We start from the raw sequence: 24,515 nt of genomic DNA, 5'->3' as shown, positions 1-24,515 counted from the left end.
ACGGCAAACCCTGTGTAGTGGTATATGTTGGTGGGTATTGGGCTCTGGTAATATTTTGGGCCCTCTTCAGATAATAATAATCTTTTTTTGTATAGTGTCAGCATATTCCGCAGCGCTTACATAGGGGGGATACAGAGACAAAAGTACAAAAATGACAGAACCACGGTTACATAGTAATCAGTTGATGGAAACAATAGGGGTGAGGGTCCTGCTCCAACGAACTTACATACTACAAATAATGGGGTGATACAGAAGGTAAAGGGGCTGGAGATATGCACGGTATGGCGAGGTGGAGAGTGAGCGATGTTATACACATAGACAATGGTCAGACATTTAGCCGTGTGATGACAGAATCGGTATGATTGCAAGGGCAGTTGATGGTGGCTGGCAAGGATTGCAGTCAGTAGGTCAGGGAGCATGTTATCAGGCGGAGTACAGAGGGGTTTTCTTAGGGTATGCGGTATGCCTCCCTGAAGAGGTGTGTTTTTAGAGCACACCTGAAGTTCTGCGAGTCCTGGGCTGTGTAGATTGAGAAAAGAAGGTGGCCGAGGACCGAGCCCCGAGTAGAGTCAGCAAAGGAGATCCTGAATGAGCGGTCAGATAGGTAGGAGGAAAACCAGGAGAGAGCAATGTCCTTTAGGCCGGTGGAGCGAAGCATACTGAAGAGGAGTTTGTGGTCAACAGTGTTGAATGCTGCGGAAAGGTCGAAGAGGATCAGTAGGGAGTAATCTCCCCTCGATTTGGCTGTCAGGAGGTCGTTTGATACCCTTGTAAGGGCAGTTTCTGTCGAGTGTTGGGGTCGGAAGCCAGACTGTAGGGGGTCTAGGAGAGAGTTCTCTGATAGCTTACAAGGCAGGAGTAAACCAGGCGTTCTAGTAGTTTGGAGATGAAGGGGAGATTAGAGATGGGTCGGTAGTTGGCAGCATTAGTTGCGTCAAGAGTCAGCTTCTTTAGCAGGGGGGATTTGATGGCATGTTTGAAAGAAGAGGGAAAGATGCCAGAGGTCAGATGAGAGATGACCACTGGGGAGAGGGATCAGACGAGGTGTGATGGGAGAGGGTCGCTAGCGCAGGTGCTGGGGCGAGAAAAGCAATTTGGAGACTTCTCATTTAATTCATCTGAACGACAGAGGAAGGTGTTCCATCTAGTGCTGGGCTCTAGCTGATTAGCAAAAGCTTGATTTCAGCCCAATGTCCACGGGCAGATTTGATTTGCGGAATCCGCAGATCAAGCCGTCCATAGGGAAGCATGGGCGCCCGCACTTCAATTTACACATTCGGATTTGTTTTCCGGATTCTGCATGCGGAAAGCTAATTGCAGCATGCTACATTTTAACGCGGTTCCCGCACGAACGGATTCTGCGAGTAAGCAGGAGTTTAAAAAAAAAAAAAGTACTGGGCCGGCCGACAGATCCCCAGTACAGAAAGAAGACGACCTGGATAGGTACTCGAGGTCCTTGGCCACGGGTGAGGTTGGATTCTGCTGCAGGCTCCCGCATGCGGAATCCGACCCACCCGTTGACATGAGGCCTTCCTTGCAGCGGTGTACAGGATAATGGGAGAGATTTACTAAGCTGAATATAACAGAATTCTGGCTATCAGCCCAAAAAATCGCTCCGCCGCCCTTCACCGAATGACTATCACTCCTGTGTGAAAGCAGGCTTGCGATAGTTGTCCCATGTAAGGCTGGGCTCACTAGTGGGTCTGATTCCACATGCGGGAGGCCCGCAGCAGATTCCGGCTGTGATCCCGGTCGGTGACCCTGCGGACCTCCATTAACTGTACCGCGGATGCGGTGTGCAGGTGTGACTACGGCTCCATTCATTTGGGGACTTTCAAGTCTTCCATACTCGTTATTGGTGGGGATCTCGTTGGTCGGACTCCCGCAGTTTTTCCCTATGCTGTGGACAGATGATACTTTATTTTGTGGAACCCCTCTTAAGACCTGTTCACATGACATCTGTAGCTCCAAAGGGTGCAGATTGGAACTCTTTTTGGGGTGACACACTTGTATCGTTACAGTTTTCGTATATTTCGTTCCTGGCCTGTCGATGTAGGTATGAACAGCTGTTATATTAAACTATAATGTAATAGCGGAACATTGCCTGTGATTTCCCGTCTGGTCGCAGTGCACCACGGCTAAAAAAAAAGTCTCGATACGAAAAGAGGAAAACCCTTATGCCTTAGGCCGATTGCTGACATGACGACTTTTCCTAGTTTATCACTGCTTCCCAACAGAACCAGCGAGTGGAGTGCTGCCGACTTGGAAGCCGTCCCAGGCCGTGAGCCGCTGGAGGGAGGAATTGCGTTTTCCCTTCACGCTTCATTTATAAATAATAATAATAAAAGATACACATGCAAAGCTTATAGGCTCCGAGAGCATACTGTGTCCACCGGTCCTTCCCAGGAAACGCTGGGGGACTAAAGCTTGTAAGACAAGCAGTTTACTTAATTCTGCCATGAAAATCTGCAGAACGCATGTTGGCCGCTGTGGATGTGGGTCCTTCCTGCTGTTCTGGTTTTACAAAATTAATGGCTGCTTGTACAATTAATATCCATGCATTATAACGTAAGATCAAAGGTGGGAACGGTAAGCCCTCTACGCTGCAGGCATTTGGCATGTTTTTCATCCCCCTCCTTCCAAGAGCCGCAACCTTCTCCTTTTTCCAGAGCTGTAGGAGGACGAGTTGTGTATTTTAATGGCACCATTGAATGTACAATTGTGTCAACCTTATTGGCACCCTTGATTGTTAAATATAAAAATAAATGTACCCTGTTTCCCTGAAAATAAGGCCTAGCCTAATTTTTGGGGAAGCTTGAAATATAAGCCCTATCCCAAAAATAAGCCCTGGTTACACTACATTAAAAAAATACATTACCTAACAGGCTCGGTGGTCCAGGTCCCTTCCGCTGTTCTCTAGAGGTTCGGCACAGTTCCCGGAGTCCTCGGCCGCTTGTACATCACCTCCCTGTAGAGATGAGCGAGCGTACTCGGAAAAGCACTACTCGCTCAAGTAATGTGCTTTATCCGAGTATCGCTGTGCTCGTCCCTGAAGATTCGGGTGCCGCTGCGGCTGACAGGTGAGTCGCAGCGGGGAGCAGGGGAGAGCGGGCGGGAGAGAGGGAGAGAAAGATCTCCCCTCCGTTCCTCCCCGCTCTCCCCTGCAGCTCCCCGCTCCGTGCCGGCACCCGAATCTTCAGGGACGAGCACAGCGATACTCGGATAAAGCAAATTACTCGAGCGAGTAGTGCTTTTCCGAGTACGCTCGCTCATCTCTACCTCCCTGTTTACGGGATTCATAAATCTCACCTCCAGGAAGCGATGGCTGTGATTGGTTCTTTGACTGCTGCTAAGCTAATCAATGCAGCGCTGGATGAACCAATAGCGATTTTCAGCTTTCTCTAACGGGGTCGTTCACGCGAGCATATTTGTAATACGCAGTGAATAGACCCCGTGGATTGTTCACATGAGAGTATTTTTTTTCACACTATGTGCGACTGTGTGAAAAAATACGCGGCATGATCTATCTTAAGTGCTTTATTATGCACCGTAGAAGCCCAATAGAATCAATGGGTGGGCGTAAATACACCCAAAATATGTAGAAAATCTGCATATTTGCTGCATAGTTGAGCATATATATAGAATCATAGAAGGGACCTCCAGGGTCATCTGGTCCAACCCCCCTGCTCAGTGCAGGATCACTAAATCATCACAGACAGATATTTGTCCAGCCTTTGTTTGAACACTTCCATTGAAGGAGAACTCGCCACCTCCCATGGCAACCTGTTCCACTCAACTCGTTGATGGCCAGTGTACAACAGTCCGTTTTCCTTCTTAACTGATCTTGTGCACTTTTGGATGTGTGCTTGGGGTCATTATCCTACTGTGGGACTCGGACCTAGTTTTCGAAAACTTGGGCGTATAATTCGACCTGAACTGCTCTGATAATCCTCTGAACTTGTTCCTGTAACCCATAGAAGGCCTTCAGTCCCAGAGTCGGCAAAGCAGCCCCACAATATAATGGATCCTCCACCATGTGTCACTAGTTGGGTTTATCTTACGCAGCGCCAGAAAGCGCTAGTTTGGCTTCATCGGTCCATAGAACATTTTCCCAGAAGGCTTGTGCTTTGTCTGTGTACCTTTTGGCAAAGTTCCTTTGCTGCTTTTTATGCTTTAAAGGGTTTTTTGTTAAGCCCCTTTAAAAAAAGGAGGGGGGGATTTATTAAAAGAAAAAAAATGTTTATACTTGCCTATTTTTCCCCAGGCAGTCTACTTACTGCACCCCTCCTGCAGTCCCCCAGGTCGCCTCTCCGCAGCCTGGCCAGATCCTCCTCTTCCTGTTATGCAGAGGCTTTCTTCTTCCTGCAGGTCAGTGTAGGCTACGTCACTAGTGAGATAGCCTTCGCTGCCTAGCAGATAGCGCTGATTGCTATTGCGGAGACTGCGCATGCGCACTGTCTCACGGCGTTAGTAGAGGAACACTCGCGGCGAGACAGCACGCATGCACAGTCTCTGCTTTAGCCTGACATAACATCCGGTGCTCCCTGCTAGGCAGTCAATGCTATGTCACTAGTGACACAGCATACATTGCTCTGCAGGAAGGAGAGTGACGGCAATGTATGGAACGTTACCAGAAGAAGAGGATCTGGCCGGCCGGAGGTGACGTGACCCGGGGGCTGCAGGAGCCAGAAGAAGATCAGCGGGGAGAAGGTGCGGTAATAAGTAGACTGCCTGGGGAGGAATAGGAATAGGTGTTGTGTGTTTTTTTTTTTTTTTTTTTGGAATCCCCAAACCCATTTAAGCAGTTGGGTTCTCATTGCGCTTCCCACCATAGAGCCTTGTTCAGTGTGTGGCGTATGGTACGGACTGAAACCACCACTCCCGATGTCTCCAGCTCAGCCTGAAGTTGGATGTTGTGGCTTTGCTACATTTTTGAACCAATTTTTATAGGGTTCTCATCAATTTTCCTCTTTCCACCACAAGGTTCTTGATTGTTCTAGGAGTAGCAAACTTTTTGATAACCACATGGACTGTTGAAGCTTTGGACATGGGCTTCTGCTCGGTTAGAACGGCTTTTGTCGGCTCGGACAGCTCTCTTATCTTTGCGGTTGTGAACAAGGAACGGGAAATAAAACTGGCCTTATTAAGTATCAGAGCCACTATTCATAGGCTAATTAAAGTCGTGTCCGCACTGACAAGGTAGGGACTAGCTAGTCTAATTTTCAAGGGCACTCTATTATCGTTGAGTGTAAACGCTGCCAGCGACTGAGCAACAAATGATTCATTCGCTTACCACGATTGGCCTGTATGAACAGGCAGTCTTTCATCTATGAACAACTGCCTGTTTACTGTGACTGGAGGCGGGCGGCCAGGAGAGATCTCCGGCTCCGCCTCCACTCACTGACCGCTTATCGCTTCTGTGTGACCGCTCAGGAGTGATATCATTGGGACGACTTTAGCATCCCATGTAATAGGACCATGATCGCATGTAAGGCTATGTTCACTCTCTCTGAAAAAAAACAACAAATTAGGAAACTGAAGTGGAAAGCATCTGTAAGCTTTCTGCTTCCATCCGTTTTTTAGCAGTTGATACGCGGTGGCGGTGCCTCTTCAATGAATGTGGCTCAGTGGCTAGCACTATTTGCTTGGAATAACGGGGTCCCAGAGTCAAATATCATTAAAGGGCAATGTCAACTTTGAAAAACTGCATACAGCCTCCGTTCTTATAGTGCGTTGTACCAGTGATGTCATAGGAGGACACAAAATTAAAGTGAAGGTTCATTACTTTTTTGTGGTTTTCATTGTTATTCCTTTTATTCTGTTTCATGCAATCCAAAAAAAATCTTTAAAAAAACCTTCCCATATGGAGAGCGTCATGTTGCTGTTGACTGCCCTGTTATTTTTCGTATCTCTATTCAACACTTGGAATGTATCATGAATTCATGTCTTAATGCCACTGGCTGCCCTTGACAATGCCTGCATTACTTTAACCCTTTCCATTTCAATTTTGGATTCAGGGTTTCCTAAAAGGCTTTCTCTATTTTGCTGTTTATAGAACGGCGCCATCTGCTGGCTACAGCCGATGTGTGTGCGCCAGAGAGGCTCCGACAGCGGAGTGGCTGGCAATAGACGGTAAGAATACCCTGTCGGATATCTTCTGACATTGGAGCTTTAATCAAAATGTAGGAAGACCTCACACAGTGGATTGGAAAGGGTTAATAGTTGGAACTAATAAGTAATAAATTACTTTGGTGGGATAACCCTTTGTCACCCAACTTTTGGTGTGTATCTGCATGGGATATCTGCTTACTTATCTAATGATCGTTCATCCTTACAACATACTTGCCCATTACTTACATGGAAAAGTCTAAAACCCGAAAGATGTTGGAGTAAGACTCATCAAATTTATTAAAGGGGTTGTCTCGCGGCAAACCTCAAAATTTTACCTGACCCCATTCCCCCTGTCACCCCCCCCTGGCATAAAATAGCAATTTAAAGCGGTTTTTAAACCGCTTGCTACTCACCGATCCGACGAAATAAGGACTTTAAAAAATCTTCTCCCAAAGATGGCCGCCGGTCCTTTCCCAGGGATGCACTGCTGTTTTCTCCCATGGTGCACCGCGGGTCTTCTCCCATCGTGCACCATGGGCTCTGTGCGTTCCATTGCCGATTCCAGCCTCCTGATTGTCTGGAATCGGCACACGTGACGGGGCGGAGCTACGATGACGACGCGGTGACCAGCTCTCCGGCACGAGTGGCCCCATTCACCAGGCAGAAGACCGCACAGCGCAAGCGCGTCTAAAAAAGCAAGAAGACATCAGAATTAGATGGATCCATGGAGACGGGGACGCCAGCAACGGAGCAGGTAAGTGAATAACTTCTGTATGGCTCATATTTAATGCACGATGTATATTACAAAGTGCATTAATATGGCCATACAGAAGTGTATAACCCCACTTGCTTTCGCGAGACAACCCCTTTAAGAGACGCCCACTTCTTAATTTTGGCGCTTCCTTGGCTGTCCTTGCACAGTGACGTTCTCAGCTGCGGTCAGCACGTGTAGATTTCCACTATAACTTTTGCCGATTTCTGGTGTAACTTCTACTAGGTTTATCGCTCCGTGCCCCTCCTATTAAACGTTTATCGACTTTTATCACCTTTTTTAAAGTTTTTCCACTTCTTGACACCTTTCAAAAGTTTCTAATCCTTGTGCAAATGTGGAATGCTTTATCATTTGTGACTTTTTTTACACCAGAAATTTGGCGTAAAGCCTATAAAAAAAAATAATTTTTTTTTTTTTTTTTTTTTTTAAAGAGGCAGTCTTGTTTAGATTTAGGAGCCATTCTCTATCCATCAGATCCCAGCAAACTGCACACATCAGTTGTGGAATCCCAAGAATCCTTTCCCCATCTAACAATGTTTCTTGTGTTCCTGCTTTGAAAAGCATGGCAAAGAATCTGTCGGGGCATAGTTAGATGGAAAGTTTCCCGTACTGCCCGGGGGGTTAAAAGGAAGTCCTCCTCCCCATCCCTCGGATAATATGTTATTGTGTGCCTAATATTTGTATTGGCCTGTTACTATGGATATAACGTATCCGTGATCACCACTTTTGTGGCTCCCCTTATGCGTCGCATGGCCCATATAAGACTCCCCACACCAATAAAACAGTGATGTAATCTACTTCTATAAAGTTGTTTTGTTAGACTTCCTGGGCAAAGCGTAGCTTTAAATACGGAGGCACTCACATTTCCCCTGTAAATTACTGCAGAGTGCTCCAGTGGGCAAGCAGACAGTCTGGTGGCCTAGCTGGACGTCTATGCAGGCCTGTGTACCTCCCGTAATGCTACTCCTCACTTCTACTGTGATGTACACTGTTTCCCTGAAAATAAGACACAGCATGATTTTCCAGAATTCTTGAGGATGCAAATTGATTTTTTAGGCTTTTTGAGGATGCTTGAAATATAAGCCCTACTCCAAAATTAAGCCCTGCTAACAGGTAATTAAAAAAGTCAATTTAAATAGTGTCCAGGCAGCTATACATGTAAAAAAGTTATATTAATTTTTGTTCAAAAAGGTTTAAGACACGGTCTTATTTTCGGGGAAACACAGTAGAGACATCTGCCACCTCATCAGCGCAATCTCATGCATGCTCTAGGCATGCTGGGACAGTTCAGTCCCATAAAAGGGACAGACTAACTACAGCACGCATGCGCCGGTCACAGAACTCCCAGCACATGTTTGAGAATTTGGTTGCCACTTTGATGACATGGAGAACATCTCCATCTCAGAGTAGCAGAGAGGAGGCAGTGTTAAGGGAGGAACGCAGGGGTTATCCAGTTGTTAGGTCATCAATAGTAAATCATCAGGGATCTGCCACCTGGGACCGTCACCACTAATGAGCTGTTCACCGGCCTGGTGTGCTTTGTGCACTGAGCTGATTTCTGATGGAAGCGGACGTCTCTGTTCCCAGTGCAGTGGTCAGGCTTTGTATTACACTCAAAGGGCCCATTCACTTCGTTGGGAACTTTGCCTGTAATTCCAAGCCTCGCCACTGCAGTGAGAATGGAGCCGTCCGCTTCCATCAGAAAACAGCTCAGTGCACAAAGCACTGGCCGGGACATTGTTCAGACTACCCTTTTTATTCTAACATCTGACCATCCGGAAATATTGACAACCTACCACTGGTCCCTGGCGCAGGGCTGCAAAGCTGGCCAAATGTGTTAGACTACCAATGCACTATACCTTCTCTCTGATTGGCCAGTGCTACTCACGTGACAAGCACTGGCCAATCGGAGAGCAATGCAAGTGTGCATTAGGCATGGCTGAAACCAGAACTGGCCAATTGGACAGATAGCAGAGAAGAACGAGCGTCGGCGTTATATTCCCTGGTCCCAGGGCAGAATTATGTCCGAGAACTAGAGAGTCGCTTAAAGGGGTTGTCCCGCGGCAGCAAGTGGGTCTATACACTTCTGTATGGCCATATTAATGCACTTTGTAATATACATTGTGCATTAATTATGAGCCATACAGAAGTTATAAAAAGTTTTTTACTTACCTGCTCCGTTGCTGGCGTCCTCGTCTCCATGGTGCCGACTAATTTTCACCCTCCGATGGCCAAATTAGCCGCGCTTGCGCAGTCCTGGTCTTCTGCTCTCTTCAATGGAGCCGCTCGTGCAGAATGCAGGCTCCGTGTAGCTCCGCCCCGTCACGTGCCGATTCCAGCCAATCAGGAGGCTGGAATCGGCAATGGACCGCACAGAAGAGCTGCGGTCCACTGAGGAAGAGGAATCCGGCGGCCATCTTCACAGGTAAGTATAGAAGTCACCGGAGCGCGGGGATTAAGGTAAGCGCTCCGGTAAGCTTTCTGTACGTCCCTGCATCGGGGTTGTCTCGCGCCGAACGGGGGGGGGGTTGAAAAAAAAAAAACCCCGTTTCGGCGCGGGACAACCCCTTTAAATAAAAACTATGAGGGCCGGTTCTCACAAGCGTAATCTCATCGCATATTACATGGCGAATGGAGTCCATGAAAGTACATACATCGGTTCATACTTGCGTATATACATTGCGCATGTTCTATTTTAACTGCGTGTTTGAGCGGGAGAAGAAAAAAAAAGGAAACCAGAAACTCTGCCAATGACGGCGTCCGTGAGATACGCTGCCATGCCCAGTGCAATATCGCTGCCATATGCCTTGATATGCCGACTCACACAGCGATTAAATGCTGCATTCTACCAAACGTTCGCGTGAGCCCGCTCTAAGGTTGGATTCACACCAGCATAGGCGTATTTACATTCGCACGTCCGTGGCGTATAATCACCGGGAAGGGCGTTTTCTGGTGATCACGGCCAGAGCTAATTAGCGTATTCTCGCCTGTTCATACTTTCAGAACTATCTTTTTGGCCACCGTAGATGCGCCGGCACATGTTTTGGTCGCCATAGTTCTATTTTCAGCGGGTCGCCGTTTTTGCGTGCCGTATAATCGCTTGTGTGAACAACTATATTGGAATCCAATGCCTCAGATAGTTGCGTATATACGGCCGGGCGTAAAAACGCACTGTTTACGCGCTCGTGTGAATAAGCCCTAAGGTTAAATTTTATCCAATAAACGACTATTTTAGTTGGAGTTTCCAACTTCTATCAATCGTTTTAGCGCAGCCACGACGGACCGCCTTGGTTGCAAAATCACTGCTTGAATTTTTCTTCCAATTGTCAGACAAAAGATGTCTTGTTTCACCGATCTTTCATGTTTTGAAAGGATGTTCTCGGAAAGACGCCGTCAACTGGTCTTAAGGCTGATTGAGACACAATGATTTTCGCTCAGAAATCGCTCACAGCCATCTTTTGAGCAATAATCGTTGTCTAACTGCACTGACGTCGTGTAGTTTTCGTTAAGCCGTCGCTGATCACTGATCTTTCAGTGATCAGTTATCAGGAATTCACAGCTGAATACAGCTGATACTATTGTATCAGCTGTATCCCGCTCCTGCTGGGTATGAAGAACAGCGGTCCAGCTGTGTTCTCCATACCCCGCTCGGAGCGCTCAGCTATAGAACAGCCAGGCGGTCGGAGCAGGGAACAGCTTCTGCATCCTGGATCGCTCAACGTTTGAGCGGTCACCTTGTGCTGTAATCACACAATGATGAGCGCTCAAAAATTGCTCAAAAGATTTTTTTTTTTTTTGAGCGATATCGTTGTGTCTAAACCAAGTTTTACTGAACATAAACGGCCAATTTGGACAACTTTAATGGCCAATTTAGGCTAAAATGTGTGAAACCAGACGATTGTTTGTCCAGCCATCATCCTACTTCTCTCTGCAGCCCTGCGCCGCGGACCGCGGTGGGTTGTCAGTATTTCTTGAGGGTCAGATGTTTAAAGAAAGGATTTTGCAGCCTATCATGTCCTGCAGTTATTATATGTTTTTTGGGGGGAGATAAACCGATGAAATAACGGGAAGCATAAATTTGGTGTTGATCAGACTGCATCTTGTGGCCGGAGTGCGGGTGGCGAGATGATCAGTCATTTCCCTGCAAGTGGTGAGCGGCGTCCAAGTCCTGCACCTGTCTGACCCGGCACAAGGTTGACTGCGCAGATATTCTGAGCCGCTGTACAGTGCTAATCACGGTTCGCACTTAGAACTTGGCCTGCGAGAAGTGTGAACCTACATGCCCCTATATGAAACCGGATAGCAGAGGCTCGAAGAAGACGCGGCGTACACGCGGTCGCAGCCGTTTATTGTGCTTCCTGCGGCAGAGCTCTCTGCTGCGTTTTGACGTCTTCTAGATTTTGTTAGATTTAACTGACCTTCTGAGTGATTGATTTTCTAATCCTTCTGTTAGTTCCTTACGTTTTTCTCAAGATCCGCTTACCGTCAGCGGACGAAGATATTTTTGTTTTAATTCACAGGACAGAAACTCCATAGAGACCCAATACATATCATAGCAGGGGGTTGCCTACAGTTATTCTGCACTTGTGTCACCAGTAAGTCCACAGTGAGGAGAATGGGGGATATGGAACACCCCCCCCCCCCCCGTCCTTCTCAGGATCAGATGTGAGACCTCCACTGATCAGGAAGTTATGCCCTATCCGGTGGGATAACTTTTAGGTTCGCCGGCGGCAAAGTGAGATCTTGAAAACTGTGACTGACAAGTAGATGAAAAAACTGTTTTTTGTTTTTTTTAAATGCATGAATTAAAGGGATCTTGTTGTACTGTTAAAAATGATCGCTATTGCTAGGATGCCATTAGCTGCTGAACCGGTAGGAATCGGATTGCCGGCACGTCTCTCATCGTTGGAATGAAGTGTCTCCTTCTTCCTCGTCCCCTGCTTGAATGGCTTGTGTTACACTTCCCTGCATAGCCAGCGCTTATTTCATGGTTTCCGTTTTTATGGGAGCCCTCATGGATATGAATCTGTTGTGATCTGCTTAATTAGTTTCTTAATTAGTTTTTTTACCTTTTTTAAAAAATAAAAAAAAATAGTGCATTTATGTTGCGCTAATTTTTCATTAAAATGGTGACCGCCATGATGGAAATCCAACAGATCCGTTATAGTCAATGGGGTCTGTTGGGTGGGGTTGTATTTGTGGAGATTATACTGCAGAATGCTAAAAAAAACTGAAGTGTAAAAAAGGCAAATGTGAAAAGAGCCTAAAGATGGTACAATATGTGGTTTATGGAAAGTGGTGCTTTACCTTAGACTCGCTCACTAACTCTTTCTTTTCGTTTGGTCTACAGAAAAAGTAATGGGAGACGATCGTCCATTTGTGTGCAGCGCCCCCGGGTGCGGGCAGGTAAGAGACGGCTAAAGCTGGTCACTTCTGAGGGCATTATTGATATAGGCTGCAGCCTTCCTAGAAATCATTGCTTAAGGAGGATGTCTCACAAGAGGTTTTGACAACTTGGTCCCAAAGTGAATGGCAGTGGGTGACCGTGTTTGAGCACCAGCGTTCCATTAATTTTACTGGGGCCACCAGAGATAGTTGACTCGACTATCTCCGGTGGTCTCAGTGAAATCGATGGAGCCATGCTGTGCATGTATAGCCACCCGCTGCCATTCACTTTGGGACTGCGCCGCTGTTGGAGCGTCTACATGACCGGTAAAACCTGTTGTGACACAGCTGGTATTGGCAGTGTATGTACAGTGAGAAGCCAAAAATACTCTGTTTGGACTTTCCCTTAAAGGGCTTTTCCAGGGTAATGCTATTAATGAGGTACCTTGAAGATGGGCCATCAATACAACTATTGATTGGCTGGGGTCAGCCACTCTGGATCCCCGCCGATCAGCTGATCGGGCGCCCACTGTCAGCACCGCTGTACATGGGAATGCAGCGGAAGTTGACCCTTGTGTAGTGGCCGGCGCTTATGGGGGGGTTCACACAGGGCGGATTTGCCGCGGAAATTCCGTCTGAAATTTCTGCGCAGCAAATCCGCATGCGTCCACTAATCTCGGGATTACCAGCCATGTGGACGAGATTTCTCAGAAATCTCATCCACACGGGACGGCCAATCCGCTGCTGTTAATCCGGCCAAAACCGCGGCTGCGGCGCGGCTTTGCCGACCGCAGCATGTCCATTCTTTTTTCTTTCCGCTGCGGCCGCGCTCTCCTCTACGGGAATCCGCCCAGTGTGACCCCAGCCTATAACTGCAGGCACAGCTTTCATTATAATCAATGGGGAAGCTGCAGCTACAAGAGCCAGCCACTACATGGGGGTTTCTGCTCCTTTCCTTTGTGTGTAGTGGTGCTGACCAGCTAATTGCCCAGAGTCCCGAGCGGCCGACCCCAGCCAAATCAGTCCGACCAAAACACAAATCTTGATTTCAGCTGGCCCGATCCTTTACTTCCTGGGAGATATGCCACTGCCAGAGTATTCTCCAAACAGCGGTCTGCTGGTTATATCTAGTAGCATCAGTGACTTATATGCCATATCTCCCTCCGCAGCAGAGCCACTAGGATTACTTTTGATTTCCCTCTACCCGTTTATCCAGCTGTTTGGAAAGTTACAAGTCTCAAAAGGGATTTACAGAATGTTTTAAAGTGCAATAAACATGTGTTGTGTACGGCTGCTGGAAAGTTACTGTTTTACCGGAACTGAAGGTAGAATTCCACTTTCAACGATATTTCTCAATTTAAAGGGGTTTTCCAAGTTAGTTGTTTTAACCCATTGATCTTGTCGAAAAATAACAAAATAGCCTATACGCGCTCGGCCCGGACCCCCGCAGCTCCGACACTACATCTGCCCTTCTCCCTGCCGACAGTCTGTGGTTATCCATTATACTGAACGCTGCAGACTGACTGCAGCCGGCCACAGGCCTCAGATGTGCAGCTCATTGTATGAATGAGGGGATATGAGTGGCTGCTGCTTATACGGATGGAAATGGGCAGGTATGGCTTGAATATTAGTCTTGCCACTCCACTTCAATCAGTAGGAATGCAGACGCTGTGAGCAGCACCCCAAACTCTGCTCCGCACCCACTATCCCAACTGAAGTGAACAAGAACTTACAGTTGTCCATCTGCGCCAGAGATGCCGTTTTGGAGCTTTCGGAGATTTCGTTAAAATCTGGGATGACTGTGGCATGGTTTGGTCCTGGAAAATACCAGAGGGGTCTGGGAGTGATGTTCAGGCACTTTCGGCTTCTAGGACATGGCCATAATGGGATAATGCCAATGCTAGTGTGACCAGGCCCCAAGGCTGTGTTCACACCGGACGGAATTGTTGCGGAATTTCCGTGCTTACTGTCCGCACGGCAACTCCACTCGCGGCTCCTAATCCCAGGATTAGCCAGCAAAGTGGACGAGATTTAGCAAAAATCTTGTCCACACGCTGCGGCAAAGCCGCGCAGAAACGGACATGTGGCGCGGAAGATAAAGACGCAGCATGTCAAATTTTTTTTTTCCATTCCTGCAGCGGCCTCTCTCTTCTCTATGGGGAGAGATGGCCTCAGCGGAAAAGTAGGCGGCTTCGCTGCTTCAAAACCCGTGGGTTTTGAAGCTGCGCTTATCCCTCGGAAATCTTGCGTTTTTTCGGTGTGCTCGTTCCGTGGGATTTCCGTCCCGTGTGACCCCAGCCTAAGATGCTTGCATTAAAAGTGCTTAGATACTGAGCAATCAAATCACGTGCAATAATTGCATGCAAGCGAGAAGAATGTGAGAAAACTAAAGCTGACTAATTCTTCATGCAGTGGAATATGGAATCTGTCACCGCGTTATAAATGCCATTTTTCATGAATACAAAATATTTCCATTTGTGATTTGATGGGTATATGCACTCACAAGAGGGTGGGATATAAAATGAGAATGCTTCTACAGTACTTGGCAAAATGTACAAAAAAAAGGAAAAATGTAAAAATGGTTGCAGAAAACAGCTGTCCTAAATAAAATGTATTCAAATTGGAGTAGAGGAGCTTTTAGGTTACTACGGGGGCCAATATTGGGCCCTGCTCTTTTCAGTATATTGATGACAATGGGCTATTAGTGGGAGTAAATGGAATTGTTTCCATCAGCTGCTGCCAAGTGAAGGAAGTGCATGAGATGCATCAGAAAGGGCTGTATACACATAACGAGAGCAGATTATTACATCCCACCTGTAACTCTACACATAAAGGGTTTTTTTTTAGTTTGAAGCCCTGGAGCAGGTTCAGATTCGAGCCACCAATCGCATCAAACTGGGATACTTGGGGCTCACAAGAGAAAATGCTTAATTTCCACTTATACAGAGCGTTACATCTCCACTTTTAGGACTTATTCAGATGTCCGTATATCGGCTGGGTTTTCACGCTGATACGCTGTCACTCTCTGCAGGGCGAGGAGGCGGGCCGGGCCAGGAGCAATGCACTGAGCTCCCGCCCTCTCTCCGCCTCCTCTCTGGCCTTCGACAGTGTTTGCAATGGGAGGGGCGGAGGTGGAGCTAAGCACTGCCCCCTCCCATTGCAAACAGTGGCAAGGGGCGGAGAGGAGGTGGGAGCTCAGTGCACTGCTCCTGGCCCAGCCTGCCTCCTCCCCCTGCAGAGAGGGACAGCGTATATCGGCCGGGCGTGAAAACCTGTCCAATATACAGACGTCTGAATAAGCCCATTGGCTGTAATTAAACATTTGGGTTTTTGTCTGTTTAAAAAAATGCCCACAAAAGCACTGGTAAATGTATGTAGACATGGTTGTGTTTGTGAAAGAGACGATGCATTTTGCTTTATCCCTGAGAATAATAATTAACATTGATTAGTGATGTGTTTAACACCCATAAAAGCTGCTGTGTAATAATAACCCCAGGGCCGCTTACATGGAGCGATTATACACTGAGCGATTGTAAACATTGAGCGACAAATAGTTGGCTTATCGTTTGTTGTGCAGTTTGTGCCGGCACCAAAAACAAACGATGATCGACCATGTAAAAAGGCCCAAGCACCTAGCACAAGCTGTCGGAACCAAATGAAACGTTCTCTGTGTGATTGATATACGGAATTACAATATCAGAACAAAAGGAGAATTGATTGTGGAAAACTGAACGGGAGGCTCTAGTACCCTGTTGTACCGCCACTAGCTTGGATACGAGATGTGATACAGGCAGGCATGGAGGCTCTAGTACTATGTTGTACCACCTCTAGCTTGGATACAAGATGTGATATGGAGGGCATAGAGGCTCTAGTACCCTGTTGTACCGCCTCTAGCTTGGATACAAGATGTGATACAGGTGGGCATGCAGGCTCTAGTAACTTGTTCTACTACCTCTAGCTTGGATTCAAGATGTGATATGGGCAGGCATGGAGGCTCTAGTACCCTGTTGTACCACCTCTAGCTTTGATACAAGATGTGATACGGGCGGGCATGGGGGCTCTAGTACCCTGTTGTACCGCCTCTAGCTTGGATACAAGATGTGATACAGGCAGGCATGGAGGCTCTAGTAACCTGTTGTACAGCCTCTAACTTGGATACAAGACGTGATACAGGCGGGCATGGAGGCTCTAGTATCCTGCTGTACCACCTCTAGCTTGGATACAAGATGTGATATGGGCGGGCATGGAGGCTCTAGTACCTTGTTGGACCACCTCTAGCTTGGATACAAGATGTGATACTGAAGGCATGGAGGCTCTAGTACCCTGTTGGGACACCTCTAGCTTGGACACAAGATGTGATACGGGGGGGGGGGGGGGGGGGCATAGAGGCATACCAGTTCCACACTTGCAGTAACTAAGCTCTAGATTGTGCAAACTCGTAGGCTGTTAAGTTTGGCGTACTAGATGGTCTTATATATGTTCTACGGTTCCACTCCGTAGCAATCCAGTTTTCTTTTTCACAATACCATTGAAAATCGAGGCGATAGTGTGTAGGTGTCAAAGGCCTACATGTAATGGGCACTGTAAGACCAAATGTCCTTCAGGAAGGGCCCGATAATGGTTCTGACAGACACAGAGGCCTATAACGATGGTGCCACCTCTCTCTGGGTGGCAGGCAACAAAACAGTTGGAGCTGTTCGTACTTGTCGAATGATCAGACAATCCTCTCTACTGGTAGTCTGTCGAGGGCGTTCTGAGCCCAGTCACCGTGTGTGTGTACCTTCATGCATCTACTGGTCCCAACACCTTTTGACAGTCTAGTCAGAATGACCAAGGTGGAGGGCAATTTTTCGATACGACCTTCCAGCTTCTCACATTCCAATAATGCGCCCCTCTCAGACTCTGGTAACGGGGTGAAATCTCTTCGACTGCATCGTAGAGGCATCTAGTGGTCAACAAGCTCTACACAAGCGGAAGAAGAGGTCACTACACACAAGAAGTCTCTGAGGGCCTTTTATAGGCCATGGGGGAATCATTTTTAGGGCATCAGTTGGCAAGATCGTTCATCTAATCATGCGCCAACTCTGACAATTTTTATCTGCCTGAGATGTAAATGCATGCCGTATTTTGCAGCAAAATGGCAACTTCTATGCGCTTGATTTTTAATTATTTTTTTTTTTTTACATAGCGTATATATAGGTTTGCTGGAAAGGATGCAGTGCAACGTGTTTTATGTTTTGTTTTTTAATTCATGTAAAGTCCTGTTCATTCTAGAAGTCCAGTGGGCGGTCTTAATCACTAACAGCTCTTTCTGTATGCACAGTCATATAGGGAAGACTGTCAATCACTGACAGGACCGCCCACTGGACTCCTAAGCCCAGAATGAGCATGAATTTAAGTGAATAAAATACAGGTTGTTCAGACGGCAGTATCTGCTATTTTTCCCAAGAACTTGTAAGCCAAACCAGAAATGGGTCCAAAATACAGAAGAAACGCTAATCTCTCCATTACACTTTTTCTTTCTACGCCCCTTTCCAGTGGCTTCCAAACGCTGATGCAGAATACTGCGGTGCGAATGGGGGCTTATACTGAATCTTTTCCCACCGAACTATATATCAGTCTGCCCAGCTGTATGACATGCTACCTGCAGGATGGAGGCATGGTCACTGTGACGGGTTCCTTTTAAACTGCTGAAAAGACCCAAACAGCAAGTGATGTGACTACGGAGCTCTAATGGGGTTGTCTTCTACTGGCCCTTTATGTTGTCTGAGGCTGAGCCCTTTGGAGGGTCCTCTGATACCCTGGAGGGTGGTCCAACCGTGTAATTAAGAGTAATTAAATAGTCTATTTCACTGGAAAAGAGCCAAAAATGCAATACCTGATAAGGTGCAGAGCAGGCACAATGGCCGTAGGGCCGGCACAATGGCTGTAGGACCTAACAATAAGCAGCAAGCCAGATTGTTGTGCCTGCTTAGCGGTGATCGCGCCTGCTCTGCACCTTATCAGGTATTGCATTTTTGGCTCTTTTCCAGTGAAATAGATTTTGTGTTCCCCCTCACCTCTGTGATTTTAATTAGTCTGTAGGACCAACCATAATAGGGGTGCATTCACATAGGCGTTCCATCCAATTACGATATGGACTGAACTTGAGCCTGAGAAGCATCTATTGATTTTTATCTGGCTAGTCATATGAGCGATCCTTATCTTGGACCGATGGCCCGAGATAGAAAAATGGCTGCATGTCCTGTTGGTGACTCTCGCTTAATGATCGCTCATTAATTCCTATGGGAACTAAAAAATTGCATCGCACTCGCATGCTGATGCGGTTTATATGCGAGTGTGTTGCTATATATTAACCATTGCAAGAATCTGCAGTTTTTTTCCATGCACGTAAAAATCACATATCCATAGATGCAATGCGTTTTTATGCAATAACGCATCACGATTGTTAAAATTTCGCAGTTACGCAGAATGCGATGAAGGTCCACTTTTTGACGTGTGAATGCACCCAACAAGTGGGCAAATGCCAGTTATCTCTTCTGCGGTCATTCTATAATAACGTTAGCCTTTTACATTGACTGCCCAATTAACGTGGTAGCGGCCCCAGCAGCCTGTATGCTAGGAGGAGCAGCGGTACAGCAGCAGGTCATTTCCTCACATTGCATCACTGATCTCCCCATGAAGTCTCCGGAGGGCAGGAACGGCGCGATCGTATCGTCAGAAACAATTCTGATACATCTCATTTATAAAAAGACCCAAGATTGTGGGGGATGATATTACTCGGTGCTTTCATTTCTGTGGGCCCCTGGTTACTGGGGCCCCTCTTGTTGTGTTCCAAGATGGCTGCGCCGCTTATTAGACTCCATGGTGTACTCGGTAGTCTAAGACCCTGCATGCTGCTCTGATTGGCCGGCATTGCTCATGTAAGCAGCGCCTCTCCAATCTTGGATCAGGAGATTGGAGGTGGTATGGGGAGAAAGGAGGTCACCGGATAAATGAACCCTCGCTCCCCTGGCCTCTGGGCAAATTTTATACCCAGGGTTGCTTTAACTTTATAGAGGCTTTATCAAAAGTCATGCAGGGTTATACTGCTGTGGAGCTGGCCTGTCGCCGCGTATGGCAGCAATATTGTACTGTGCATGACAGTGGATCTCACGTATGCGGTCAAGCGCAGTCTTCCTGTGATTTTTTTTTTTTTGTTGTTTTTTAGGCTGGGTTCTCACACGCTGGATTCCCGGCGGAAATTTCTGAGAAATCTCGTCCACGTGGCTGGCAAAACCGGGGGTTAGCAGCCGCAGGCGGATTTGCCGCTCCGTAATCTGCGGCAAATCTGCCCTGTGTGAACTTAGCCCCAAACTTCCCGAGCTGCTGCTTCGCAACGGCACGTATATATGCTGCCCATAGAGAGAGGTTTTTGGGGGGTTTGGGGGGATCTCCTAGCTAGGACGTGCACGAAACAAACCAGTTCTTCGAGATTTCTTCTGGTACCTTATGGAGAGAACACCTGTTCCTTAGGACTTAGCGATATCTATTAATACCCCAAAGTATGTTTCTTTCTATGCTGTACTGTACAATGGGAGTATGTGATAAATGACATGTTACGCCTTAATTATAGACTGGATCACCTTTCCAAATCACCAGTCTGTAGGCAAGGAAGACTGACTGGGACAAACCAATGTGAATCCTTTGTTTTAAGGGGAAATGGCAAAAGGTCTCGACTGTCTACATAATCACAAATTGTGTTTCCGGTTCTTATCGTACATGCCATATAGCACTCTACCTTCCAAATTGGCAAATTGGTGAGCAATCAAAGGGGGCTTTACAAACCTTTACATAACCACTGTAAAAGCCCCCATAAATATTAGGCAAAAGTCACAAGAACCTGCCAATTCTGGCAGGGCCGGCTGATTATTGTATGGGGGGGGGGGGGGGGGGAGTTCTCGTTACTGATATTGGGGGAAAGAAGGATCAGGCATATTGAACTTAAATTCCTGGAAATAAGCTGCCATCAGATCCGTGCGATGGATCTCTGCTAGAGATGAGCGAATATACTCGTTTCGAGTAATTACTCGATCGAGCTCTGCGATTTTCGAGTACTTCCATACTCGGGTGAAAAGATTTGGGGGGCGGGGGGAGGCGTGGCGGAGCGGGGGGTAGCAGCGGGGAACAGGGGGGAGCCCTCCCCCCCCCCCCCCCCCACTCACCCACGGCGCCCCTTGAATCTTTTCACCCGTGTACGGAAGTACTCGAAAATCGCGGCGCTCGGGCGAAAAAGGGGCGTGGCCGAGTAGGCTCGCTCATCTCTAATCTCTGCCCATGGATAACACATGAGTACTTGGCCTAACCGAACGCTCATGTGTAGGGGGTAGTTGGAAGTAGATGTCACCCCGACTCTGTTGAAGCTATATGGGCATCTTTTACTGTTTTTTAGGATTCCATATCCATACAATTTGCATTTAGTAGTAAACCATAGACTTCTGTTGCTGCTCTTACTGCAGATTTGGGTTTCTGTTAGTTATGCCGTAGTCTAAAGATCAGATTTGTATGAAATTTAGCGCTGAAGGAGCACTTTGAAGATAGGTGAAAAGTTTTGGAATTTCGCAGCGGTATCTCCAGCCTGGTTTATCCCAGAACATTCTGATCATTTGTCCCTTGAGGAGGGCAGTGTTGAATGGAGATATAAACATCTTATGGTTGCTAGGGCTCCTCTTGCTGTTATTTTGGGACTTGGCTCTCCGATCACCAGCAGACTCGCAGCTGAGAACTCCAAAGCAAATCCTACCTCAGTCAACCCTTGAGATTAGACGGGCCGTTTCTACAACAGTCCTTCGGCCCCTTCCGGGAGTCCTATAGCCAGCATCTAAAGGGCATTTTACTGACAAGTAAGCCGGATGCCACCGTACATCTTGTATACACATATCGGTAGCGGAGGGTTGAAGAATTGGGAACTTTGTAACAAATTCAAACTTTGCCGAGGATGTAATCAGTTTGATGTGCGAAGGCAGGAACAATAAATTGCCGCGTAAAAAGGGAGGGGCTTCCAACTGCTCATGGGAGAACAAAAAAATAGAAAAAACATTTTTTTATTGACCCAGTCATGAATGTGTTAATGAAGCGGCATTGAATTGATTTTTTTTTTTCTTTTATTTAACTTGAGATATTTTTTTTCTCGGCGTAACCACATTTAATGGACCTTATGGCACCGACATGACTAGACAGCTTCAGGCAGCTGCCAGGGTTTTCACCTACATCATCGATGACATCAATGCTGTTTTTATTTTTTCATTAGAGGAACGCAAAGGAAACAAATGCCGTCACATAGTAGCTGGTTGAGTGGAACAGAACGGCAGAAGTGATATCTTTCATCATAGAGGATAATGGAGGCGCTGGCAGCGAGGTCCGTCATTGTGTGTAGCGCAGCGTGCTACGGAGCAATGACCTTTATGACGTTCTAAAAGCCGCTCCTTTAACACGCAGAAGTGTTTTTAAAGCGGGCACCAATTACAGCCGCCTTTTTAACCCCTAAGTGGCGGAGCTTTTTTTTTTTTTTTTATCGTTTTTTCCTTCCCCTTTTAAGTTGTATAAGTGCTTGTTTTTTGCGTAAGAAGAATTTTTTTTTTATGTACTTTATAATGTATAGAAACGTTTTTCAAACGATTCTAAGGGGAGAGAAATGGAAAAAAAACAGCATTCCGCTGTATTTCAGTGCGGAATTTTTTTCTGTCTCCATCTTCTGCACACAATAACTTTTTTATTCTTCCGTCAACTTAGTTGTGTGATGACTCCTTTTGTGCGGGACGTCGTGGAGTTTACGTTCATAGCATTTTTCAATACATACGACTTTTTGACCGCTTTTTATTACACTTTTCCTTGGAGACAGGGTGACCAAAATAGCGCTTTTCTGGCAGGTTTTTTTATTTTTGTTTTTCGACCTACGTTTTCTTGTTTATAACTAGTAAAACTTTATTCTTATTTTTACATTTTCTTTTAGTCCTCCTGGGGGACCACAACTTGCGATGCTTTGATCGCTCCTGCAGTATGATGTAATGCCATAGCATTACATCATACTGCAATCTGACATGCAGTCTATCAAGCAAACCCCATGGGGATGCTTGATAGGCATTCTGCCATGACAGTCCTGGGGCCTTACAGAAGGCCCCTGGCTGCCATAACACCCGCATGGCTCCCTGTGATCTCATTGTGGGGGCCGTATGAGATCCCTAAACATCATTCGGTGGGCGTTAAATGCCACTGTCAGAATTGACAGTGGCATTTAAAGGGTTAACAGCCCCGGATCGGCTGTTGTCCGTGGGTGTCAGCTGTAAGAAACAGCTGACACCCGCGATGTATGGAGAGACATAGCCCTGCGACGTAAAAACATTATAGAGCAGTCACTAAGGGGTTAAATGCTTTATAGACCATGCTTCCATACCTGCCAACATGTACCATAGAATATTAGCAGTTGTCATATAATATTAGTAGACTTGGCTTGGTAGTTGATCAGGATCGAAGAGCCAGTCTCCCTTTCCAAGAAAAGAAGCGTGGAACGGCACACCGAAACATTTAGTAACGTGTTAGATTAATAAGACTCTTATTGGTATGAAACGTTTCGGGCGAATGTCCCCTTCATCAGGCTGGAGATGATGTGAGAGAGTAGAGCGAGCCTTGGCCTTCAGACATCCCTCATTAATGACCTGTATAACAACCAGTTCTGTGATTACTTCCAGCGGTGGGAATAAATATTTTGGCATCTCCCTTCGATGTGCTGTTCCAACCTTCTTCTTTTCAGCATGAGCTTTATGGGCAGTGGTCCACCCACGTACCCCATGTATGAGCTGTGTGGTCTGAATACTTATATAATGCAGTTCTCTCTTAGGCCGTATTCACACAGTCGATTTTCTCTTTCGAATTTTGCGCACTACTCGTAGGCAGATTCGCGGGTTTATGAGTGCGATATCGCATTCGTCTCTGTGAATATGGCCTGACCGTTTTCCATGTAATTTTCACGCATAGGAAAAACGTGTGATTTTTTTTTTTTTTTGCACATTTTTCTCTTCTCTGCACTTCTTGGTTAATTTTTTTCATGCGGCCCCTATAGTACACTGCATTAAGAAAGCATTGCACTAGCATGAAAATTGCATGTGACTGCAAAGCCTTTAACGCTCCCATAGAAATTAATGGGCGATTCTTGAAGAAGAATCACACAAAAACAGGGATTCTTTTTTTCGTGCAAGTTCTGCCCATCTCTGAATTGTACACAGGGATTCCTCCATGTGAGTACACACATACTGATTATTCATAAACTGAGAACATTTGGAGCTAGGTAGAAGCTGTCTGTTGATCTCCGTAGGAGAGGACTAAAGCCTGGTGTAGACATGACAATTATCGCTCAAAAAATCTTTTGAGCGATAATCGTTGTGTGCCTTTAAGCTCAAGGTGATTCCTCAAACGTTAAGCGATCACTTTGCACTCCGAGGGGGGGATGCAGAAGACAAGCAGGGCCGCTTGTCTTCTGCATTCATCTGTTCTCTGCTCAATCGCCCACCTGTTATACAGCCGAGCGCTCCGTGCAGAGTATGAAGAGCACAGCTGGACTGCTCTGTTCTTCATACTCCGCCTGTGTTCAGGGAGCGGGATACAGCTGAAACAATAGTATCAGCTGTATCCCGCTGTGAACTCCTGATAAGGCTCATCATTGTCTCTTAGCATGCTGAAAGACAATGATGAGCGACTGTTTAACGAAAACTGCATGACGTCAGTGCAGTTACAGAACGATTATCACTCAAAAGATGGCTTTGAGCGTTTTTTGAGTGAAAATCATTGTGTCTAAATCAGCCTTATGGAAAAGGAATTTGATCCGTATTCCACTAATTGGGGTTCACCAAGTGGCCCCAGCTTGCCTCTACAGCTAATATACATGCTCAGTACTTATGGCCTCAGAATGACAACCTCTTCCTATAAGGGCCCTGTCCAAATCTCGAGAATCGCTTTAAGGTGTTGTGATAAATGTCGCCCGGCGTGACCTCCAAAGGCTTCAATCAAGCTTTTTTTTATGACTGCCATAATGCTGCATTGCATCTGCTTGTGACCCGGACAGCCAACATGTAGGGTTGCAGAATGAATTTCATCAGTCATGCTATCATTGTGACCAACCCTCTGAGCATCAGGATCCGGCTTTGTATTGCCTGCATAAAAATGTCCATTTGTATCATTGAAGAGCACATCGAGTAGCCATACCAAATATTAC

General features: G+C 46.5%; 1 protein-coding gene across 3 annotated transcripts in view; it reads left to right on the top strand.

The window, feature by feature from the left end:
• Positions 1–24,515, top strand: part of ATF7 (activating transcription factor 7) — a 93,673-nt gene that overhangs the window by 25,947 nt on the left and 43,211 nt on the right. For all 3 annotated transcript variants that reach the window (XM_066584260.1, XM_066584258.1, XM_066584259.1), the window contains exon 2: positions 12,234–12,289. In XM_066584260.1, the coding sequence (XP_066440357.1) occupies positions 12,242–12,289 (48 nt within the window). In that variant the 5' untranslated portion in view covers positions 12,234–12,241. The remainder of the gene's footprint in view (positions 1–12,233; positions 12,290–24,515) is intronic.

This window comes from Eleutherodactylus coqui, chromosome 1 (assembly GCF_035609145.1).
Source record: "Eleutherodactylus coqui strain aEleCoq1 chromosome 1, aEleCoq1.hap1, whole genome shotgun sequence".
Classification (NCBI taxonomy): Eukaryota; Metazoa; Chordata; class Amphibia; order Anura; family Eleutherodactylidae; genus Eleutherodactylus; species Eleutherodactylus coqui.
This window is presented reverse-complemented; position numbering and strand designations above follow the sequence as displayed.